Source organism: Harpia harpyja, chromosome 13 (genome assembly GCF_026419915.1).
Source record: "Harpia harpyja isolate bHarHar1 chromosome 13, bHarHar1 primary haplotype, whole genome shotgun sequence".
NCBI classification, from domain to species: Eukaryota; Metazoa; Chordata; class Aves; order Accipitriformes; family Accipitridae; genus Harpia; species Harpia harpyja.
Genome location: NC_068952.1, coordinates 17,564,549 through 17,590,256, shown reverse-complemented (window position 1 = coordinate 17,590,256; position 25,708 = coordinate 17,564,549). Strand labels below are relative to the sequence as shown.

Here is a 25,708-nt window from a genome sequence, read left to right as displayed (position 1 = left end):
CCACATAAAACTTAACTAAATAGATGTAAAAAAAAAAAACAACCCCCCCACACACAAAAGAAAAAACCCAATCAGCAAGCATCATCACCAGAACAGCATGTCTAGTCTGTTTAAATTTCAACAATCATGATATGAAAGAAAAGGCAGTGAATTACTTATACTGTCTCCATGTCAGCTTCAAAAAACCCTCCAAGTTAGTTTTTAAATATGTCTACATTTTTAGTCATAATTATGCACATGAAGCACAGAGACACATAAGACCTCATTCAAGTGATAACACGTGTAGGTGAATGTGATGGGTTAACCCTGGCTGGATGCCAGGTGCCCACCAGAGCTGTTCTATCACTCCCCCTCCTTCTCAACTGGACAGGGGAGAGAAAAATATAACAAAGAGCTTGTGGGTCGAGATAAGGATAGGAGAGATCACTCACCAATTACCGTCACGGGCAAAACAGACTCAGTTTGGGGAAAAATTAACTTGATTTATTACAAATCAACCGGAGTAGGGTAATGAGAAATAAAACCAAATCTCAGAACACCTCCCCTCCACCCCTCCCTTCTTCCCGGGCACAACTTCACTCCCGGATTCTCTACCACCCCCCCCCAGCGGCACAGGGGGACGGGGATGGGGTTTACGGTCAGTTCATCACACGTTATTTTCTGCCGCTTCATCCCCCTCAGGGGGAGGACTCATCACACTCTTCCCCTGCTCCAGCGTGGGGTCCCACCCACGGGAGACAGTCCTCCACGAACTTCTCCAACGTGGGTCCTTCCCACGGGCTGCAGTTCTTCACGAACTGCTCCAGCATGGGTCCTTTCCACGGTGTGCAGCCCTTCAGGCACAGACTGCTCCAGCGTGAGCCCCCCACGGGGTCACAAGTCCTGCCAGAAAACCTGCTCCGTGGGCTCCTCTCTCCACAGATCCGCAGGTCCTGCCAGAGGCCTGCTCCAGCGCGGGGTTCCCACGGGGTCACAGCCTCCTTCGGGAACCCACCTGCTCCGGCGTGGGGTCCTCCACGGCCTGCAGGTGGATATCTGCTCCACCGTGGACCTCCATGGACTGCAGGGGGACAGCCTGCCTCACCATGGTCTTCACCACGGGCTGCAGGGGAATCTCTGCTCCGGCGCCTGGAGCATCTCCTCCCCCTCCTTCTTCACTGACCTTGGTGTCCGCAGGGTTGTTTCTCTTACATGTTCTCACTCCTCTCTCCGGCTGCCAAATACCGCCGTCCCAACTTTTTCTTCCTTCTTAAAAATGTTATCACAGAGGCGTTACCACTATCGCTGATTGGCTCGGCCTTGGCCGGCGGCGGGTCTGTCTTAGAGCCGGCTGGTATGGGCTCTGTCGAACACAGGGGAAGCTTCCAGCAGCTTCTTACAGAAGCCACCCCTGTAACCCCACCCGCTACCAAAACCTTGCCACACAAACCCAATACATGCTTCATGTTTGCATGACTGGTTTTAATCATCTTTGTAAGGTTGAAGACCCTTTCTGTCACACAAGTGATTGCTGGGATCATGATCAGAAAACTCTTTGGGGGTGTGTCCTCAGGGAGAAATTTATACAATGAACAATTACCTACAACATCCCCCACAGCTGGTTTCACTTGTTGGAAGACAGCAGGCTGAAACTTTGGCCATCTCAATACTGTAACAGTAGGAGTTGAACGTGAGGTCTTTGCTGTGGCCACATATGACTGCTTTTGACAAGCCAGGATGGCCGTGTGTGTCATCCTAAAAAAGTTTGTTTGACTGTAAATACCCACGGGAGACGTGGGAGAAACAGGGAATGCCAGCACACAATCCCAGCCAATTTGCTGAGGCCAAAGAGTGAGCTGAGTCAGCCCATAACGCGATAATATGACAGAGGATGAGTACACAGGCAGTGTAACAGGCCACCAAATAGCACTGGGTCCCAAGCCAGATGTGGTAAGCATAGAAGAATGGAGGCTCAAGCTTTCCTCCAGCAAATGCACAATAAATCTCTTATTTGGACGAGTGACCTAATGCTAACAGGGAACAAAGCACAGCTGTGTCCCTGGAGTACTCTGGCCTCTACAGAGAGGGTCCGGGACAGCATGTCCATGCTGTGGGACATTGACGAAAGAGGTGAGCGTGCACCATCTGTGGCCACCTTCCCCACGTCACAGCTTCCATGCAAACAACATACAAACACACAGCTCAAAAGCTGCAATAATTTGACAGGCTGGCTGACTGGGGATCTAGGGCTGTGGGGTGCACCCCAGAAGGTAACCCATGAACACTTCACAACCCCACACAGATAGGCAGTGCTGCGTAACCCAGTCCGCCGTTTCTGAGTCTAGTTACTCAGGTTCCCAAAATAAATCAAAACACCCCTCAAAGTTTTCCCTTAAGTCCCTGTTGTAAATTCATACTAATTTCTCATCTCAAACAGCAGCATTTAATCACCGTAGAATAAACCAGTTAAATCAAGACAATACACATAAATAATTAAACCCTGCAGCTTCAAATTCCCTATTTCTAGATCTAAAAGCTACCCTACAGAAAATTGCAGGTGACATGCCGATCCAGGTCTGGTTGGCACTTCCAGAATCTTGTAAAACTCAGAAAGAATCCCAGTCCTGTCATTTTTCCCCCAGGTTTCAATACCTGCTGACCCATCATGCACATGCCGAGCACATCGTTTAACTTTCGCTTAACATGTATGCTGACTGACAACAACTGCATAGTAAGTTCTGGGAGGGGGGAAGCTTGAGAGAGAGAAATATATATGCAAAAGTACATTAGATTAAGTAAGCTGTAGAATGAAGATGCAGCTTTGGAAGGTCGTTCTGTACATGAAAACATTGTAAGAAAGTTTTAAACTCCTTTTGCATATTTACTGATGAGTTCAAGAAGCTTTAAGTGAAGGCATTTGCTTAAAGTTTTCCAGCCTTTTCCTCATCCACACAAAGAGATTGGTTTGGCACAGAAAAGCATTCTCTTAAGGATGACTTCAGTAAGCTTGAAATTTTTCAGAAAATTAATTAAAAAAAAAAATCTGTTAAGGGACATATTTGTATATCCCAGTTGATACGTATCAGAGTACTCCTGCAACCATTTACACAATGCTCAGCGGCATGTGCTTTGCTTACCTTGTGTCTGGAGCAGAGGCAGTTTATATATTTCCGCCCTCATTAAAGTCACTCTCATTAAATGTATTTTCAGAACAGGTCACAGAAGTGTCATTCTTCCAGGAGCAATGTCCATTTCCACAGACTATTCACTTGGTAGACAACCCTGCTACCCCCTGACCCTAAGCAAAAAAAGTGGTAAAGTATTTTGCAGTCTGTAGGAGAGCGGTGAGCAGGGTACCATTCTGCTGAAACCACACCGTACCTGGAAGCCCCTACATCAGCACACTCCTCGGTAAAGGTGCAACCACAGTTCCAGGTAGCTGCTTTCCTCCGAGTCCATACAAGTTGTCCAAGATTTGGTGGGTGGTATTTTAACCACATTTAATATTTCCATCCTCTCACTTTCATTATAGGTGGTGTCACAACCAGCTCTCTGGTACCACAACCTTTAGATAAAATAGTTGAGCCCTGGACTTGTGTTTTGGAAGGTCCTCCCGACCAGTTTCACGGTGTTCAAACAGAAAACCAAAAGGTTCCTCAATATCCAAGATAAAATGGGATGAATCAGATACGAACATCTGCAGTTTTGAAAAACACAGCATAATTAGCACAAATTAAACTCGTCTCAGCTAGAAAAGTAAAGCAAGTGTAAAAGGTAATTTTGTCAAGACAGAGACAGTACGGGGAGGGCCAGCTGTAAGGGCATGTATTGCTCACCCTTTTCATCAATTTGACAGCCATCAGAAGGGTTGCCATGGGCTCAGCGATCTGATCTTCATAGATGTCTAAACTAGTTTAAATATCCCTCAAGGAAAGAGATTTTAAAATAACATAGGGAGAGGAAAATTAAAGGAGAATGAAAGGAAGTGTTTCTAAATTCTTAAGCTTCCTAATCATTGCAGGATGAAGGAGAAAAAAAAGCGTTTGAACAGTAAAGACGGCTGTAGACAAACTTTTAACCAAGAAGCTCAGACACCAAACAGCACGCCAGAATGAAAGGGGAGGAACACATCCCTGGGGAAGAGAGATGACTAAACTTCAAGCAGAGAATCTAATTACTTGGCTTTGGCATTCATTCTACTGTTAATTAGGGTATCTCCCAACAGAAAAGCAAAACCATGATTTAACACAGAGGACCATATGACTCACAGACTGAGGGAAATAAATGGAGCTTTGAGTGGAGATGCAGATTTAAAAATCTGTGAGCAGGTCCGAAACATAATGTTGATCAGTGCCTGCTTGATCAATGTTACTGATTAGTAAATGGCTCAGTTATTTTTGACAAAAATTGCTGTAGCAAAACAGAGAAATTATAAGCTGTTACTGACTTAAATTACGATGGACATGATGAGACTAGACAATGTCTTGAGAGAAACAAGAGGAACCTTTTGAAATGACCTGAGGGGGACGGCAGAAATTCTCCTTATGCAAAAATGAAGGCAGCTCACTGCTCAGAATGTGAATTGCTCATGATATGGGTGCAGAGACATTATCTCTGTACTCTAGAAAAGGCAGCCTGTGGAAGGTCCTGTTCAGTTACCCTTAACCAAGGCAGTTAGGCAGAATCTCTTATCTTGCACATGACAAGGGGGATGCCAGAACTGGCCCTGTTAGGATAGAGGAATGTCGTCCACTGGCTCAGGCAGGAGCCAAGCCAGATTTTCTCCTGTGAACCTGAGACTTCTGGCTACAGGAGGGTAGTAAAAGCTCTCTAACTACAGGGGATGGAAAACAGGGTTGGCCACTAGATCCATTCGCTGTCCTGTCTGAGAGGGGGATCGACTGTTGTGCCTGGCCCTCTCTTTCCACCTACAATAGGTCTCCCCAAGAAGCAAAGGAAGGTCGAGCCACATTCAGATCCTCATACCATCTCAGGCTGTTTCATTTGGTGGCATTGGTACCGAGAGGAGCGCAAGGATTAGAAATAGAACCTTTGTTAAAATGCCTAAACTGCCAGAAACCAGAACCTAGGGCAAGCTCTGGAGGGCACCAATGTCTCTGAAGTACATAGTGCAGTAAGTGATGGCCTGCTGGAAAGTGACTTCCAAGGCATCTACCAAGAGCTGCAGCCAAGTAGTGTTTCAGTGCACTACTCAACTTCTCTGGGCAACTGGATCTCTGGAGCTGGTGCCAGTCTTAAATTCCTGTGAGATATCAGACACCTAAAAAAATTCAGGAGGTCTTAAAGCAATACAGACACCAGTCTTGGAAATTGTTCTTTTGAAGTTTGTGCTGGAATTATTTCCAAGTACATTTTCCTTTCTTTTCCCTTCCCTTCCAATCTAAAAAAAATCTAGTTGAGGTGACCTGGCATAAGGATTAAGACTCCTTGAAACATGGAATCAAGATGAAGCTAAAATCTTCCAGAAAAAACATCTAAAGCTGTTGATGCTTCTTACAAACTCTTGGCTTAAAACCCCTGCTTACAGAATGCTTCCCACTGGCTTTTTCCTGAATAGCATAAACACTGGCAGTACTCATCTGATGGTCAGCAGTGGCTCTGACACATCTGGAACAGCTTAAAGCTACAGCCTTTATGCAAAGACATGCCCACAAAGACAAGAAAGCAAATTTTCAGTTAGAATGAAAAGTTTGGTAGCTCTGGCTCAACTGGAGAGCTAGAAGAACAAGGGTGAAAGTGTCCTCCAACCAAGAGTACACAACACGTGCGCCAGACTGGGGAGTACCCTTACGAACATTGCTAGGGCAGAAAAGCATTTGGCTTAAGTATCAGGCATCTGCACACTCACAGTATGAATGGTTATACAAGCAATTGCTTGAAGGAAAAGTCTGGCTTTTTTCTTCTTGGCACATAATGAAACTGAAGACAAACAGCGTATAAATAAAACGGGGTGCTTCTGTAGTACAGAATGATAACAATCTCAGCAATTCATTGGCTCATGCCAGGAAATTCTCGCACGCTCCTTACAGGTTATCAGCCTTATCAGATTGGATACAAAAAATAAAGTGAACAAAAGAAGCAAGGAGGCAAAAACAGTGTCTCCACAACAGAGCTTCCAAGGAGACAACAATGTTTTACATGGGGAAAATCCAAACTATGGCTTGGCAAAGGGCTGGGTTAGGAAATAAAGGGCGTACAGCACTCAGTATCCTATATACCTGTGTATCGTATATATCGTATCCACAGCAGTCAGTTATCACTTGAGCAAAAACACTGAATTACAAATACTGAGAGTAGACACATACCTACCTCAGGTCTACCGCTCAGTGAAGGAATGGTGTCAGACATTCCCAAATAACAGAGACTAGTTCTTCTATGATGCTGCTCATCACTAGAGCACAAAGAATTTCACAAACAGATCGAGTATCATCATTCTTCTTTCACTAAAGGGAAACCCGAGCTAGCGAGCGGCAATGTGACCAACTTATCCCACATCTAGCAAGTCCAATTCCAAGCAGCTCTTGGTGACCTTCTTACAAAGTCTGTGTCCCACTCTTAAAACTGAGACAAATTTACATATTCCTCCTAGCATAACATATGAGAGCTACAACTAACGCTATTCTGAAGATTAGAGACCTTATAAGTAGCAATTTTGATTCATTTTGGCAAGTTTTAAGAAAAGACTATGAAAGCCCTACTGAAGGTTTACAACCTTGACTGCCCAGATGCCACAGGACACCTGACAGGAGGGCAAAGTGAGAACAGTCTCTCAAGCAGGTTGTGCCAGTGCTATTTCACCCACACCTGAGCTGTCCCATTGAGCTGTTAGGAAGCTCCGATGTGAAACCATACTAATGCTCCTCACACCACCAGCTGCTTCAGAGGTGAAGTGACACCACAAACCCTTCTTACGGATTCGTTTGTCCAGGTCGTCTGGGTACTGGCAGCAGTAACGTTGCTTCAGGAATCTCTACTGTGCAGAAAGTTCCCATGTTGCTTCTCAGCATTTGATCTGGGTAACCAAATAAATGCTCATATGGACAATTAGAAACCCAAGAAACACCACTACAGGTACATATTCTCTTCTGCACTAACTTGCACTAGTGTAGCCAGCCATGTTCATTCTAGGGCCTCTCCTAGATTTATTCTAGATACCTATGTACTTTTGACATCCAGCAAAATCACAACACAGTTTTTCTGAGACAGACTCCTAAAATTCCCTTCTCTAGATGAAGTGACACAGAAGAGACTGATTCTAGAAGTCTTAGCTTCAGATCACCTGGTGTTTTGAAACCCTTTTGTAATATTATTGTGCCTGTCATCTTGCCTACCTAAACACTCAAAATACTTAATCATGTAATATTATGAACGATGATCTCTGCTGCAAGTTTAACAGAATTAGAGCTTCATATTTCAAACACATCACTATAATAGATAAGTTAATTCCCATAACTTTCATTTATTAATCAATTATGGGTTTACTTTAGCCAAGTTTAAGACAATTAACCTTCTGCATGTTTCAAAGAAGCCAAAACTACAAAGTCAATCTCTATATAAAACAGCCAAAACCCCACAGTTTTGTTTTCAGGGTTTTGGTTTTCTGTTAGTTCACTAGTGATGAGAGATAGACTCCAAAGGAGCCTAGACTATACATATTTTTAGGAGCAATGCTCTAGAAAATATATAATTAACAAGTTAAGAAGCCTGAAATAGTTCCACAGAGCAGCCCACAATACTTTTTCAGCTTGTCACATGACCGTTGCTGTGCCCAGCTATAACTCCTCACCAGCACCGTTTTGTCCAGTTTTCATAATCTACAGAGCTTGCACTAATTTGCTTTAGGACTAGCTCCCATCAGGCACAAAGGAGAAACTCTCTCAGTTTACAGGATGACAGCTACATCTGTTCCTTAGTTTGTGCTCATGGGGGCTGTGCTCTAGAATACACAAATTTATGTCACAAAAACATGTGCTCAGCCCACAACTGGGAAGAAAAAACCCTTGAGATTTAAGTGAAAACTCGCTAAATTAAGAGCTTGCTGGAATTTCAGAGTGTGATAAAACTTCTAAAGATGATAATTATCAGTGTCTGGATCTCTTCACTGAAGTATTTTAGATGCAACAGAAATGGACTGGAATAAACATGAGTTACTGATTATTTTGATCTAACTACTTATCCCTTTGACATGTATGACAACTAAGTATTTGTAAAAATATGTATTTACAGTACAGACAAAATAAACTCATTACAACTGCAACTTTTTGCTCCCAAATATAAAAAGAAAACAATATGGTAGTTTATACCCCATTTATTAAGATAGAGCCATCTATTACTTGATACACTGGTTGGGTAGCCATAAATCACATTTTCTTATTGTATTAAGACGCAAGACAGTTTGGCAACCAGATAACAAAGACAAATTAGGCAGGGTGGAAAAACATTTAAGCTGCAGCAGGTTAAAAACCATCTAAGCTAGGGAGACCTAAACCAGCACAGTTATACAAGGTGCTGGCATTGGGCGACACTCAGCATGGCACGTTTGCCAGCCAACTCCTCGAGCGCCCAACTGGCATGCCAGGGCCCCTTCAGCTGGAATGTCAGGAAAAGGTCCAGGGACCATCTGGGTGCTGCTTTTTTGGACACCTACCAAAGAGCGCATCACCAAAGCTACAGTTTTTCTGTGCAGGGATCGCATAGGTTTTTGTAAGAATGAAGGCTTCTGGTAAGAAAGTTTATAGTGCAATCTGAATAAATTTGTGCCCACAGTGTCATTATTCATTCTCCCAAAACAGGTTAGATATAATTGTGTAGGAATTTGCTATCTCCATAAAGATATTACAAAGTAGTGCTTATACAGCTAGTGACTACATAGATTCAATTTTAATAAATATATCTCTTCATGCTTTTGCAAAACTACAAGTATGAAAGCAAGAACTGACAAAGCAGCCAAGTACTTTTGTATCTTTCAAAAGCTATTAAAATTCTCAGGGCTACAAAAAAGTTAATATACCTTTATCGCACAGGAAGCACACACCATGTTCAATTTAACAGCTGCTCAGAGAAGAACAAAACCTAATTCTGCTTCCTCTTTGCCAATGTGCCACCAAGTTACAACTCCTGCTGAGAAATCAGAGAGGTTGCTTTACTCCAGACAAGAAAGTTCAGATATGCTTCTGCTTGTCAGTGTAGCTGTGTGCTTAAGAAGGAAATTTGCAATGTTAGCTATATCACACATACACAATTATGTTTGGGTTTTTTTCTACTGAAGACAGAAAAAAAGGGTCAAGCACCAGGAGCTTCAGCTTATAAATGTATCGTGTTGGCCCTAAGAAACCTGGCTGATAACAGCTGTAGCTTTAATGCAAATTTACAAAGTGAACATTTATTCAGCTTGAAAAGCATTACACAATAGTTACCTTAATAACAATAGATTTAAAGACAGTATCAGGTTAACATTCTATTGACAAACAATTTTTGTAAATGGAATATTTTATAAAAATAAATGGCAATGCTTCATTGAAATAACAGATTTAAAATTTGCTTCCCGAAACAACTACTCTTAAATCAATATGGCAATATGCAAGCAAATTAAGGAAACACACCAGCTTTCTTTTCAGTCTTTAAATGATTGTAAGGTTAAAGGCATCAAGAGGTGGGTTTTTTCTTTTAAAGAGTCTTGATTTAAGACATAGTGAACGGGGGGGAAACGCCTTCAAAAGCATCTTCAGGAGATCCTTACCTCATCACAAAACATTTACTTTATGTATCTTGCTGTGAAAACATTCTTTTTCTTTTCAAAGGCCTCACTGGTAGCATTTTCAATTAAAAATTGAAACCAAACCTTAAAGTTCAGACATTTTAAGTCATCTGCATTTGGTAGACACAACCCATGGTCAAGCTACATGATTCTTTGTACATCAATATTGCAAAAAAGGAGAGCAATTAGCAGTGTTATACCATGCTTTGTAAGAGTTAACACTTCAAAAGCCAACTGACCTGATTTCTGCCTATTGTAAGATTTTTTAAAAAAGCAATTATGAATAAAAAAAAATAAAATCTCCTTTGGTCACAGTCAGGAGGCAACTGTTTAAGTGTGGCAATAGCAGGAAAACACACGCCAGTCAACTGGCTATAATATATATGTACAGCTGAAGATACAGATAAAATAGTCCTTTTATTTGCAATGCATGCCATGCACAGACAGAAAGTTAAGAGAGAATTTTTAGAATTCCAATATATTAATGCTCACCAATATTAGGGTACTTCAGGTAGCTTCAAAAAAGACCATGAATGCACATATGCTTGGAGGCATCTCATTAACGTATATATATGGGCTATGTAGACTCTTGCAGGCTAAGGTTTGGCACATACATGATCATTTCACAACACTAGGAAAATGAGACTCAAAAAGCACTTTCATAATTTTAAATGTGAATAGTTTTAAAAGGAGACAAATATTGTTTAGAAAAAAATCACAGAAGATTCAGTTCATATTTTTCCATTAAATACTGTATTTCAAGGTAACCTTGGGGGAAAAAAACCCACCAAAGTAACCATGCTCCCTGCAGATTCATCTCTCTGGTACTCAGCAACTTCTGACTTGACAGCTTCAGTCTGACATGCAACTTTGCAGCAGAAACAAGCTTTAAAGCATTCTGCAAATATTTTGGCTTGCACACAGAAACTAAAGCAAATCAGTTTTGTATCACAGAAATTCAGAATCTTTGTTTCCAAGTAGTGCAGAACCTTAAAGTTAAATATGGACTTAAGGACCTGAGTAACTGTCATGATGACGCCTAGGCAAAGGCTTGAATTCATCTTGCCAAACACTATTGATACACAGACAGGTCTTTCAAAGACTGCCTGCTTCTGATTTAAAGACTATCATTTTGTAAGCAACAAGTCTTCAAATACACACAAAATTTAAAGTACATAAATGCAAAACGTGGCTTTGTAACTTACTTTAAGAGAAGTTTCATTCTGACAAGTAAATTATCTGGACAAGTGTCTACATGTCCTTAAGAGTATTTTCAGAAGAGTTATGCCTTTAAAACCGATAAAAACCCCCAACCTGTAGACCATCATACATAGTCAAAATATAGTATAGTTACTTTTCTCCAATTCCATGGGGACATAAAGTTCTAAAAAGATTTGGATTTACAGCCCTGATTTTTTAAATTGTAATTCTGTTCTACAAACAATGATCTGATTAAAGTAAAAAACCTCCATGTGCTACATGTCAATGCATTAATGACATTGTTTTATTTACACAATAATTTTCCAATGTTAGATAACATGTTATATGAAAGTTACAATTATTTTAATTTCTGTATTTTGGTAAACTGGAGCTGTTGCTGATTTCTAAAATATAACGATGTGTGTATTTATACACAATAAAACCACCAAGTTGTGCTAAGTATTCGAAGATCTTAATTCCCACACGGCACCACCACCCTGTTCTTTTCAAATAAATATGGTCAAGGATCTTTGTAAGATTTTTTGCAAAATAATCCTACCAAATGAGCCCTTTCTATAGCCCTTTCTGCAGAAATTAGAATAACCTCAAAAAAACGCTTTACGAGATTGAGGCTCAAATACTTATCTGGCACGTAACCAAATTAGATTGGAATCATGCTAGCATACCTTATTACATTGAATCCTATTGTTAAAAAAATGAAAAATACATCAGTGGTTTGTGCACATCTTTTGAAGATTTTCTACACAAAATCAGAAGGTTAAAGCATAGTCCTCAAATGGAAATGAGGAATCAACTACTTGCATTCTCAACATACTAACGTTTTAGTGCCTTTAGAACTGAAAATGTATTAGGAAATACACTGCAACTTGAGTAGTCAATGCTCAAGTCTACTATAATTCAAAAAGTGAGTATTTTTAGTATAACCTCACTAGCAAGTTATTCTGTATATTTCAGTGAAGCAAAGCTTTAAAAAAGTTGTAGAGAAATAGCTCATTCCTTTTTTGTGTGTTTTAAGGGAGCAATAAATCCTCTCCATAAAGATTATTTACACAAATGCAAGAGCAAACTTTCTGAGATAAGGGTTTGGAGCTTTTATTTTTTTTTTCCAAAGATTCCACCACATGATAAAAAAGTTAAATGAATGTGTTTTCCTGATCACATTGATAATGTCACAGCTAGAATCTCATCAGCTAGTTTGACAAGCAACTGCAACGGGTATAAACAAAAAACAGGTCCCCACATTGGGACAAAGCTTGGTTGCAGGTTGACTGTATAATACTAATACTGAAAGCACGATTTAAAGTAAACTCATCTGGAATTCAAATCCAACTGAGGGAACAGTGAGAATGGCACAGTGAAGGTACACTTAGGTGCAATTTCATGCTGGTGACTTTTTTCCTCTTTCTCTGCTTAGAGCAGATTTTAAACCAGGAGTTGCATATCCAATGACACATACACAATTCAAATCTTAAGTGACAATTAGCACATTTGTACACATACTTACATAAACTTATTATTTACATATTCTAAACAAAGCTCTATTTTAACAGTTGAAGTCTTTTAACACATGAAAGAAGATAAGCTACTACAACGAATGCATAACAGGATCACAGATTTTCCACAAGCATATAAACACATGTTTTAAAGTGCTTTCTGGGTGCTTCAGATTAACCCCTTGCAGTATGAGCTTCTATGTAGTGCCGTTCCGGACATTACAAAATTATTTAAATCATTCCCCTTCAGGTGCATCGTAAGTTCAAGCAAAATTACACCACCATCGATGTAAAAGTTTTAAGCTCTACCAACATAAACATATACATTAGTTAAGTTCAGATGAAGTTGTCAAATACTTTGGTTTATCATAGCTTGGGATAAATATTTGATAGAACAGAAATTGCACCTCTCCACTCTTAAGTTTTTTACTAAAAAAATACCCCAACATAAATTGACAGTATTCTTTGGTAAAAACAGGACATTTGGCCAGTTTGCGTGTACATCTATTTATTAAAATAGTCCAAAAGTGAACAAATGCCACTGCTGTACTGTCAATTTACAGGAATAACCATTCCTACTCAGTGGGGAGTATCAAAACATTAAACATAGCAGTTAGCTATATAACGAGCTGAAACACCTTCAGCAACCATTTCAGGGGATCGATAATGTTTTCAAATAGTTTTTGCTTAACATTTATCCTTTACATTACAAAAACTGTAAAATGATCTATGTCTGCAGACAAGTCCATTACTTTGCAGTGACTACAGAAACATTATTCAATGGTGTACACTGTCAGGTTTCTGATAAGCATGTAACAAAACCCAGGAATATGGTGTGCTGACCAACCGATATTCAACTGCACACTATTTGTGCATTACCTGTACTAAGTACTAAGAAAAGCCTATTAAAAATTCAGTTAACTGCTACAAGTTATGTGAATATATAAAAACAGAGCAGATATACAAGTATAACACTGAACATACTGCACTTTATTAGCACAAAAAGCCAGAACAAGGCACAGCAAGCAGAAAAATACATCAATAGAAGGGTTAGCATAGCATACAAGAATAACATTTATAGTACTTGCAGCCAAAATGTTCCCTACCTCGCACAGGTCACTGCCATAGAGAAGTAAGTAATAACATACTGTAGCAGCTGGTAAAGAAACTAGGGAGCACTCATAATTGGTATAAAACATTAAACAGGGGTCAGGGCATTCCAACAAAATTTTAGTGCAAAAATGTCCAAGACAGAACTATTTTAAGTTCCATCTCCAATTAAATAAGCAAACAGAACTTAGAATCTTGTTTCCAAGTAATCTGTTGAAACTATAATCAGTGCATATTAAAACATTTTTAAAAGCGCAAATGGAAAGTTATTTACAAATAAAGTGTAACAGTACCTTTGAAACCTGACATTTATTTCAGATATGTCAGATTTTGTATTCTGATTATAATAATTCAACCACTTGTAATTTTCTCCATAAAAATATCAGACAACTTTAAATAATTAAACATTTTTTTCTCTTCACTATTACCTTCCATTGTAAGTTACTAGCAGTCAGGACACCAAATTCTGTTTAGGCAAAAAAGGCAACCTTTTGTTTTATGGCAATAATCTAATCCTGTGTCCTGCCACTGAATCAGTAATTCACACTGGAAGGTATTTAACTGTCCAAGACAGTATTACTTTTGCTAACAATGCCACTTAAATCTCCAAGTGTTTTAAAATAGAATTACAGTACTGAGCAGGCATATTCAAGTCTTAACAATTAGGAAACCTTATACACTGAGAAAAGCATGATTCATCTATTAACATCAAAACACCATTAACTCTTAATGGACTGCTTCTAATGAACTGCTCTTCATTAAAAGAAAATACTCTCATTCACTAGTATTTGGAAATTTGTTTGTGAACTAAATTAGTACTTTGAGTATTGGAAAGTTTTCAAGAAGATAATTTTTAAAAAATACTTCAAATATTAGCAAAAACGCTCCTCTAATAATGCCTTTCTTTATTAGCATTACATGAATGCCCCATGGAAAATGCCTCGTAGTTTCTTCATCCAATTACTACAGCTATAAAAGGGAAACAAAATATATAGAAATTAGCAAAAATATTTTCATTAGGCCTTAATGAAAAACGTGCAGAATTGTGTCTGCTTATTGTTTCCAAGAGGCATCACAACTTAGTTTGATTAACAGCAGGCAGCATCTGACAGGATACTAACACTCAGCTTAAATAGGATATTGCAGAAAAGCTAGCCATTGTTGGTGCGCTCGCTGCAGTTAAACTGTAACACACATATTCTAGAAGCTTATTCTGATTTCCATTTACTTTGTTTTTATAGGTTCCCGCTCCAGCCATCGCACCCTGACTTTTTGTTTATAGTGATACTCCTTTAGAAAGTCTTGCAACATTGAGGGTAGAGGAAGGTCATCAATTCCGTCATACGTAGTGCACCTGCAGATTACTGCCCGGCAGATATACTGCAGACTAAAGGGAAAAGTCCTGTTCAGAGATACAGTAAGTAACGGTTCAAAGAACATGCAAGAGCTAGGGTCTTTGTAGTGTTCCAGAAGCCCTGTAACAGTGGAGGAGTGAAACACACAGGGATCATGGGCATCGAAACTAAAGTTGTGATTCCACTGCTCAATGCGTGCATGTAGCGATCTGTTATAACGACGGAAGCTCACAGAGAAGAGGTAGTCCTCTTGCGCAGAATCCCTGAGCAAAAAAGTGCCTTCGGGTTTACCCTCCAGAAGTGCTTCTGCTTCATAGCGGTCCATCACACCCCAGTAACATGGGTTACCTGTGATCTGAAGTAAGTCTGGCACAAGGCAATGGATGTAATCAATCTGAGTATGCACTTTCCAAGCCCCCTGCCTGCTGATATGGCCATGGCTCTCTCCAGACATCTGACGCTGCTTCTGCCTGCGTGACTGCAGACAAAGCGTCGTTGTGTCCTCTTCAGAGTCACAGTTCCCTGGAGGTGTTATGTTTTTGTCCCCAGTCAGCTCAGTCATACCAGGGGCTAACTTTGGTCCCAATTTATATAATGGATTAACCTGTGCTGTAGCTTCAAAAGTATGTATTTGGGCATTGGGAGGGGGATCAACCCCTTCTTCAATACTAAGTCTACGTCTCTCTCTGAGCCTGTCTTCTTCATCTTCTGTGGAAACCAAGGAAGGATCAAATGTGTCAAAAAAAGTTGAATGAGGACTCACAGGCGCTGTGTGTTGTTTAATCAGATGCCACTTCTGAGCCAGATCTGAGCCTGCAGGAAAAGGGCATTTCTCAAGCATTAGTTCAGAGAGATGGATCTTTCTTTTGTTAGAAAACAGAGGTTTGGACTGTTTGCTGTAAGTTCTCATGGGAAAACACAGCCCAACAGTATCTTGTAGACGCTGTCGCAGAGAACGGCTACCTACTGTCCTGTTTGATACTGCATCCATATCATGGACAGAACTCACCCCATACCTTCTCTCCCTCCTCTGCAAACCACTTCGTGTTCTACCAAATCTTTTTTCAGTATCCAAGGAGCTCTGAGTTTTGGTAGAGCAGGAATGCTTCTTCTTCCCACCCCAAGGAGCATGCCGAGAATAAGAGTCCCTTCGAGCAAGTCTAGCTCCCGTGGTGACACACGAGTCATTCTCTTTCTCAATGCTTATTTCAACAATCTGAGGAATTTCTGTGACACAGTTTTGGTTCCGCCTTGCCGAATTCTTTGAAGGACTTAAACCTAATTGCAGAGCAAGGTTTTCTCTCAAAGGGCTGCTGGGTTGTTGTTGAGCCAGATCATTTATCTGGATAGCTTTCTCTTTAGCAGATGAGCAACTACTGGAGTTTACAACCACATTTTCATTTTGGCTTCCACCCTCATGACTGAAGAGATTCTGGCACCTGTATTTGAAACTGTTCCACATCTTTCCTACTTTATCCATGGATTACGTTATCTAAATTCAAGAGGAGAAGAAATATTAAAATAAAAATATAGTTTAAGAAAATGAGGATATACATTCAGTTATCAATCAAGTTAGACTCAAGATTACTGTTAAGTGAACACACTATATTTGAAAAAGTGCCCTAGTGTTTGTACGGTTATGTGGAAGTCACATGCATCACACCATTTTCATACTTAGAAAAATCACCATGAAGAAAATGTTTGGGAAATTATGAACATTTTATTTACAAGCAGGTCCTCCCATTTTTCTGTAGGCATGTAGGTAGGTCTGCATAGTTGTATTTGATGCACAGGAAATATGAAGTCTAAAATTCTTCATTTTAGGAAGAATCTTTAAGTTGTATGTAAGGTATGACTCCCTGATAAGCTTCCAATAAGCAGCAGTAAAACAAATCCTGAAAAAGAACTATTCAAGTCACTCCAAACGATGAGAGCAGTTAGTGAAATCCAACAAGTGCACTGCAAATGTCCAGACACACCATCTAAAAGCAAAAGGTCCAGCAGCAGGTCAGATAAATTCCCCACCATAACTGACGAGATTAAAAAAATTAGCAAAAAAATAGAAATTTTTGGGGGGGGAAGCATTCAGCAGTCTTAGATGAGGCAATCACCAAAAGACAAGGAAAGACAGCAAGGTATCAGCAGCATTTTAGAATTACAAAGTCTCCAATATATTAATAAAAGCCATACATATGAAACATCTAAAAAAAAAAAGTCTGGCTTTATTACTTAAGATATAAAAGAATGAAAGAGCCCAAGGAGCTTTTCTGTCTTTAGTAAGAGCACTTAAAAAGAAAGCAGATATGCAGCAGAAACACAATGACAGTGAATCATGAAGGTACAGTAAAAATATAAAAACATTAGCAGTGTGTATTCTGCAACTACTCCTTTAGAAACTGAGTTTGATAATTGGACCAAGACTGCCAAAAACACAGGACTGCCCTAGGACAGAGAAACAGGCTAATTCTGTACTTAAAGCCAGGCAATGTCAAGCTAAATTAGATCTAATTAAGTTCTGAGAGAAGTGCTAAACTTAAAGGACTAAAAGATGTCATCTTATTAATTTAACTCTTAATTGAAACTCCTCTGTTCTTTGGAAACATATTATTTTGAAGCAGCATTCCTCTGTTGCTGCAGCTCTTTTCTGTTCACAGCTAGAATGGAATCTGAAGCAGTGATTGAATGCACTGGGTCTCATGAAATAATGTGGATGATAAACAAGTAAGCAATACTCTAGTGATCCAGTCTAGAAGTCCCTTAAGATAGAAGCACAGCTGTAAGCCCATAATTTTATAGCAGAATCCACCAAGACTCGAAGAGTCAGAGAATCATTCTCATTTTATGAGAATCATGAAAGGATAATGAACATGAAACACCTAACTGTTACAGGGACAGCAAAAGGAGCAAAACCTTTCTTCCTCATCCCCTCCTGAGATACTTCAGCAAACCCAGCAAGCTAGGTATCTACATCCAATTGCATAAACTAAAACGTTAAGAATTTAGTGTGGATGCAGCAGGGGGCAGGGCAGGGGGGGCAGGGGTGGGGGGAGCAGGGAAGTCAGGCCTTAACAGTCTCTGGAGATGACTGGCACAAGTTAATTAGAACACAGTGCTAATGCCAATCTGAACACCATCCAAGTAGTTATTAAAGAGGGACACTCTTGCAGAGAAATGTTATACATAGAAGATGCTACAGAGTTCTGTGCATACATAAAAGTGAGTAAGCAAAGAGCAAGGAACATCTTCCTGATTAAAAAAAAATTCCTATATTTGTTTTTTCTGGAGTTGTCTGGACCAAGCTGGGGGACTGGGGGAGTTCTAAGAGCAGCAGAACTAATAAAGTCAGATCATGTACAGATTTGTAGGAACCATATAACCATGTATCACACCACTGCAATAACACAGCTGTTTGTGGTGTCTCAGAATACCCACACTGACCAGGAGGCAGCATATGTTTGCTGGCTGCCAGCCTGTCAACACAGTATACATAAAGCTGGCTTCTACCCACTTTTCTCTCAAGTTGTACATTTCTTTCTCTTCCTAGTCACAGGGATGTTTAAAATTTGGGGGAAAGGAAAAGGAAGAGAGAGTATGGAACCTCCATTCCCTTGGGAAATCAGGCTAGAAACAGTACATGTCTTTGCGACAATGAACTGGAATTACTTTTCTAACCAGTCATACACTATTCAGTGGTGTCTTTTATTCTAGAATTGCTCATTATTGCTCTTCCGTTGCACTGTTAGTCTAGAACATCTTTAGACTGTTAGATGGGTGGAAAGTTCTCTACACTTGCCCAGAAAGCTTCAAGAACAAAGAAAAAACAACCAACCACCCCCACCCACCCACAAAACCCCCACCATACTGGCTTGACAGACTGTACTTTTCAAAAGTTAAATTTAAAAGGTTAACTACTTTTTGTCATACTCAAGAGAATATAGATACCCTTCTTACCCAGAAAAGCATACGAGTCACTGTATCTTGTCTTGAGAATATACCTCAACATGAACTTGCTAGATTCCTTCTCCAAGTTGTGGACATGATTACTACAAAGAGAAAACCGGTATTTTTGTTAGTTGTTAGAATATCTTTTAACTTAGATATTTACAAGTAGTCACTGGTATCAAAGGGAGATTTTACTAATTATATCTTAAATGTGTGCTTGGAACTGCCTGCTCATTATATATTTTTAATGCATATTAACATAAACAAAAAGCTTCACAGAACTTTCTTTTTCATCTATTAATATTTGTCAAATAGAGTTCAGGGGAGGACCCTCAAATGAAGCTTTTGAGAACCAAGAGCAAAGCCACAGCATCTGGATCATTGAAGTGCCAGGCACAAGGGGCATACTCAGGCTTGTAAAAATCATTTCCCCACATTTTGGTCTCAAGTCCAAAGCAGTGGTTCCCAAGTTGTGGCTAGCAGTGCTGTCACATCACCTCATACCGCCTTTCCTCCTTGTTTCCAGCTGCTACATCACATCAAAAGGCAGCTAAAAATACACACTTTTCTAATATTACTTTTCCAGGTAAGCAACTGCTGTACTTGCCACAAGGATGTTACATGATTGTGAAGCAAGAGGAATATGAACCATGATTCTAAAAATGGGAAAGTGGAACACAAGACAAGTTTTTTAATAAAAGAGTAGGTCAGCACTTCCCTAAAATAATCATCATTGTTTTTCAGAAATCCAAGAGGAGTTTAGGGATTTAGTATGCTCACACCACTGTCAGAAATCTAACAGTAACAGGACAGAAGAGAATAATTTGCTTCTCCACACTAGAACCAAGCCCAGGACAGGAGTAAGAGTTAACAGAAAACATTGGGAACTTATGTTAAAGCTTTACATGCAGAACAGGAAGAAAAGTATTCAAATATGATGCATATTTACTGGAATAAAAAACTATGGGTTTGAACAATCACTAGGTGAATATTAAAAGTTAATATTCCTAGGCAGAAACTCCAGAGTAAAGTCAGGAAAGTACTAAACTTTATTAGTTTCCATTCACCTCTGGATGCACTAAAATTGCTGAAATATTTTTAAAGTTAGGCCATACGACTACTATGGAAGGATTCCATGGAAGTAATCTTTCTAGAGAGCAATAGAGTTACAAGTACAAAATCGTAGTACAAAAAGATTAAAGCAAAAGTAAAGTTCTTTTGCAACTTGAACATTTACACTCATTTCTTTTTCCCTATTATGTTCCTAGTGAGTCTACAAACACAAGACAGTAACACCTACTATAATTGGTTCAGAGCAGGTCCTTAACAGAGCAAACAAAAGGTTAAGTTGCTAGAATAAGGGTTATACAATTTTCAATAAAGCCTTACTTAAAACAGTAGGTCATGCAGGCCTCTGAAGACATACCTGCATTCCAAATAAAACCAGTAATGCTGTTTTACTGGGCACAGGTGGCAAAGGGGCTGCATACTAACCATTTTGACTCATTAAATATCTAAAAAGGATACGGAAGCTTATCTTGAAATTTCATGCTTAATGGTACTTATCTTAACTTTATACATCATTATTATTCCTCAGTTCTGCTCAGAAACATGAACAGTCAAGGTACCGCCTATCACATCACCATTGCTAGCCAGCTGACACAGCCTGTTGGACAAGCTGCCCGGTGGCTCCAGGAGGGAGTGGTTGCTTTGGGAACCATCCTTTGCTAATGGAAAACAGTTTCATGAATTTGGGTGACTGTCTCAGTTAAACCTCTCAACCTTGTATTAGAATAAAACTTGAGTCATTGGTAAAGTATTTAATATTCAATCTACTAATTTTAAATTAAATTAGTTTAAATCAATGTGCAACAGATGTGTGGTTTCACAGTTTTCTTGTAGCAGCGCTAAGGTTGACAAAATACAAATTACTTCTGAACTGGCCCTAAAGCCATCCCAGTTTTACAAAGGAGCACTGCCAATGGTTATTTTAGCCTAAACAGAAAATAAATTTAATTCCAAAAAAATCCACAAAGTGAATTCATCAGTTTGTAGATTTTCTAGGAAAAGTTATACTAATGTTCCTAAAGCAATCTCTTTTCAACTAAACAGTATTTCTATCTGCTTTAAACTGCCAGAAGTTACCTTAAAAAAAATAACAGGTAGTAAGCACTCTTCAGGGATTACAGAAGAAATGAACAGTAGTATCTTAACACTATATTCCCATTTGCAGTAAATTTAGAGACATTCAAAGCCATGAAGTTTGCATGAGTGTAGTCTTCAAGTATTCTGAGTGTACAAATGATGAAACTACAGAGAGAGCTAGGAAAACCATTTGTGTAATATGATTTAAATAAAGACAACAGCTACAACCAGTTTGTAATCCTGAAATACCACGTATTAATAGATTACTCTGAAAACTCAGACTACTCTTTCCAGAAGTGTCACAAGATCTAGCTGGAACTTTCTGCCTGTGACTTCCTCGGATGAACATTCAAAGCCAAGGTTGTGCTCTGTCCTAAAGATAATACACTTGTTTGACTCTCACAGTGTTACCCAATTTAAAAATTAGTTGATATGGTAAATTACATTCAAAATATTAACTCCTAAAAATGTACCATCTTCACAAAAGCTGATATACTGCATAAGGTATGACACCTTACAAAACAGGTATAGTATGCTTATTTCAAAACCAAGAATCTACAAAATTCCTTGTTTTGGTACTTTCATATGATAGCAGCTTCAAAACATTGAAAGATAACAAGGACAAAACATTGAAGGAAAACAAAACCAGGCAATTATTACAAGTCAATAAAACCAATAACCTGAAAGGGGAGGGAAAAGAGGGGAGGGAGAGAAATCATAGTCTCTCTGCTCCTTGCACACTGTTTAGTTCAATGTTAGCACAAGCCTACAAAGGCAAGCAGGCTAACACATTCAGTGATGCTGGTGCACGTCACCTTGGACCATGGAGGTAGAAGTAAAAGGAATGGAGGGAGACTACACTTCTGCTTGGATTGTTCCTTACTTTTATATTATTCACTCAGCAGGGATGAGACACTCGATTATTAAAGACATTTGCTTCCATTAAGGTATGCTTGCTGAAGAGGTTAATGTCCAATTTGCACATTGCCAAATGCCTGCTATAGGCTACTGCTCACATAAGCACTCCTCAACCTTTTTCAGTCAAAATGAATAAGGCTGGCAAACACCTACCATTTAAAGTAACCCACTTGAGGAAGGAAGAAAGGGCAATACTAAGGATTACAAAGCAATTTCCTCCCTTCCAACACACATTCCAGAAATAATGAATTACTACTGTAATACTAGAGACAACATTTCTTAAAAAACAAGGAATATGTTGGCTTAAGCAGAACCATGCATTTTTCTACACACACACACACAAATGTGCTCACTGCAGACAGCCTGAAGAACTGATTTGGAGGGCTGGAAGAGGTGGCTGTTATTTTTTTTAACTAGACAAGGTAAAGGGGCCAAGTGTCTCAAATGTTCATGAAAGCCTTATTAGGGCAAAGTGCTACTGTTTTTTCCTAGCAGGCTCTGATAATTTGGAAGTGCAGTTGTATAGGGAGAAAGAAGAACCTGAATGTCTGAATACCCAAATCAAAACTCAAACCTGCCAAGAAGAGGTAAAGGATACCAAGCTGTAATTCCAACAACACACAAAATTGGTGTAAGTCAGCACTGCAACCAAAAGAAGTGGTGTCAGCCTCTTCCTGGCCACCTGTGCTGGTGCAGGAGGTGGTCTGTACACCGTATGGCTGCCCAGTCAACCAGCTCAAGGAACTGATCCAGACTAAAATGAATTCTCAGAAAAAGTCTCAATCATTTACTCCATCTGGTTTATGACTTCTGCATAAACACTCATGTTAACACAAGGGAGGAGCAGATGAGGAGGGAGGAAGCAGCAGCCAGGGCAAGACTGCTTCCTTCCACAGTACCACTGGTTAGTTCTACTCATGATATTAAGATGGCTACTTTGAAGAGAAATCTCAATCTGAAGCCTATATACTAATCAGCTGCGGGGCTCTGGCTGCAAAGTGAGATATTAGGACTCTATTTAAGCTGCTGCTTTGAACATACATGTTGAAAGTTCAGCCACTGAAAACTTTTACTTCAAAAATAAGATGTTGAGTTGGCTTGATGAGTCCTTCTAAAACACAGGGAAAGCTACAAGTTTCAAGGGCTTAAGCTGGCAGGCTGTCAAGTCAAAGAAAAATAATGATATTTTGCCATTATTCCAACCTGAAAGTAAGAAGTAATCTCCTCCTCTCCTTGGTGCAGATTCACAATGAGCAAAAAGCAGTGTTAGCTTGGATAGCTGATGTTCTGCCAGTTTCTTTCCAAGCAGCTACACACTGGTGACTTCAGTTAAAAAATATCGTTCCAAGATATTTTGAACAGTGGGATACATCGTTGTAGCCCCTTACTAGGCTTTGGGGTTTCAAAAAGGACAATGTCGGGACTACATGTGTTCACAAGTTAGATTAGAAAATACTGTAGAGTTGCCATCCATTTCTGTTCAGAAAAATCTAAAATCACTTAAACAGAAAAACATCAATGGAAGAGGAGAACGTGAACAACACTGAACTAAAAATAAAGAGACAGTTGTTACTGGAGTACTCTTCTCCCTGTACTTACACAAGTCTAGTGGATAATACAACCATCATGAACAAAGCTAGCATTTCTAATTATATAAGGATCACAGAAATACACATAGCAAACATAAGTTTCAGATACTAATACAGAAATAATGCTATACAGATCTACTGGGAACTCCACATACTGATAGATATCTATGATAGAAGCTCTGCCAGTTCAAGACAATGATACATATTAATTCTAAGTAAAGACACCCTCAAATCATTTAGGCAGTATCCTGATGGCCACTAATACTAACATGTAAATCCACACAAGTAACATTAAACAGAAGCAGTTCCCTTTAAATTACCTCCACACACCCTCAGTAGGCAACTTTCACTTTTTCAAATGATTAGGTGAAGTTACAAGAAAAAGCATTAAGTTAGCAAAGTAAGATACCCACTACGGAAGAGAACTCTAGGTGACTCGCTGAAATAATGTTTTCTGTACTGCTATGTTTAACTCTCCTCAAACAGAAGGTGCCAATATACTTTTTTTTAAATTCATGTGGGCAGAATAAATGGTTCCAGTCAGTGTTCACGTTCAGTACGGCAGCCCTTTTGATGACCTCTGCAAAAGCCATAAGTACTCTGAGAAAAAGTTATGGAGCTCTCCCCTAGTTGGGCAGAATTTGTTTCTACTTTTAAGGACACTAATGAAGCATATCCTTCTCTGTTAAGTTCTAAAATATAAATAGGTCTCAAATTGATATAATGAGTGATCTAATGGTTATTTGTATGTAATTCTTGGGAGTTCTGAGTTAAAGAAAAACATACCTTAATAGCTATGCCTCACTAAGAGCAAAGGAAATTTGAAGCAAAGTTGAAAAGATGGGTCAATCATATCCCACATCCTTAAGTAGCTCAGTAGAAACATCCAATTCAAGATATTTTGAAAACAGAGCATTTCATTCAATTGCCAACTGGCTATTTTGCAAACAGATAGCTCCTCTGTTCTGGGATCAATTTATACTGTTTTAACAGTCTTATTTCTTCTCACTACATTTTTCAAAACCTCAACAGCCTGCCTAATGCCTCTCCCTGACCATAGTACCCTTGCCCCCCACCAGCTTACAAGCATCTCCTTTACATACAGAGCTCTTCTCATGCATCCAGCTACTTCCCGTATTTCCCTTCTATCTGACCAAGCAAAAGATCATATGCTCGAATACAAACTAGCTAGCTGCCACCTCTTAAAATTGATGAAAACAAGGTTCTACTTGTCTTTCTCTAGTGATGTATCAACAGTGGTGACTACATAGGAAAAAGCAGTATTGCTATTCATGCAATTTGCAAGACATACTAAAAAAAGCTGCCTTTCTTTCAAATTTGAGTGAAATAGACCCAGAAGTTCAAAAGTTTCTAGAACCCCAACAACTGAGTGACAGCCTAAGCTGTGATTTCTTAGGAACTGCAATTATGAAGTTAGTGTTAACCTGAAAACTAAATGTTGCTACCTGCACTTAAAAAAACCAATATTCTCTTGCACTATGAGTTGCTCAGTTCATAAATTTGCCCTTTCTGATGAAAATAAAAAACCCACTGAGGTTTATGGATAGCACCTGTATTTTTTGTTCGCTGCTAACATTACTGGAGCAAAGCACTTGATAGTAGTAAGCTCATACACACGTAAAAGACAAGAAAACTCAGGAAAATTCCACAACTAAAAACAAGCTTCTCTTTGCAGCAACATGAATTACTTGAAATGTTTAAAAGTATGAAACATTTAGTTATAATTTATAGTATAACTATATTAATGGATGACCCATAAATTGGTCAAACTCCCTCGTGCCACTGCAATACTGAAGAGAGATTAAACTTAAAGCTACTGGGGAGAAAATTGCTGGACCAGCCTGGTGTCTTATCCAGCTACAGCTACACTCTACATGAAGAAGGTGGTGGCCTGGGATAGACAGTTCTGATAGCAACCACAGATCTATAAAGTGACCTTCACAATGATTTAAGTCCCAAGCTACATTCTTTCATGCCAGAATTTTGACAAGTAAACTCTCACTATAGCACCACTGGCAATCTTAGTTCAGTTTCTGTATAAAACACATTTTCAGAAAATAGAAGCATACTGGAATAACTGCAGAATGAGACCAGGAGATTTAACCTGCAAAGTATCTGGCAAGCAAGGAGTTAAAATCCTGCCTAAAACTACCCCAC

General features: G+C 39.3%; 1 protein-coding gene across 4 annotated transcripts in view; it reads right to left on the bottom strand.

Moving 5' to 3' along the window:
• Window positions 1–13,440: 13,440 nt before the first annotated feature.
• SOCS5 (suppressor of cytokine signaling 5) overlaps window positions 13,441–25,708 on the bottom strand; it is a 33,573-nt gene continuing 21,305 nt past the window's right edge. For 3 of the 4 annotated variants that reach the window (XM_052805966.1, XM_052805965.1, XM_052805968.1), the window contains exons 2-3: window positions 18,888–18,979; window positions 13,441–16,428 (exon numbers count right to left, since the gene is read on the bottom strand). In XM_052805966.1, the coding sequence (XP_052661926.1) occupies window positions 14,806–16,416 (1,611 nt within the window). In that variant the 5' untranslated portion in view covers window positions 16,417–16,428; window positions 18,888–18,979 and the 3' untranslated portion in view covers window positions 13,441–14,805. The remainder of the gene's footprint in view (window positions 16,429–18,887; window positions 18,980–25,708) is intronic. The other variant, XM_052805969.1, reaches the window with a different exon arrangement.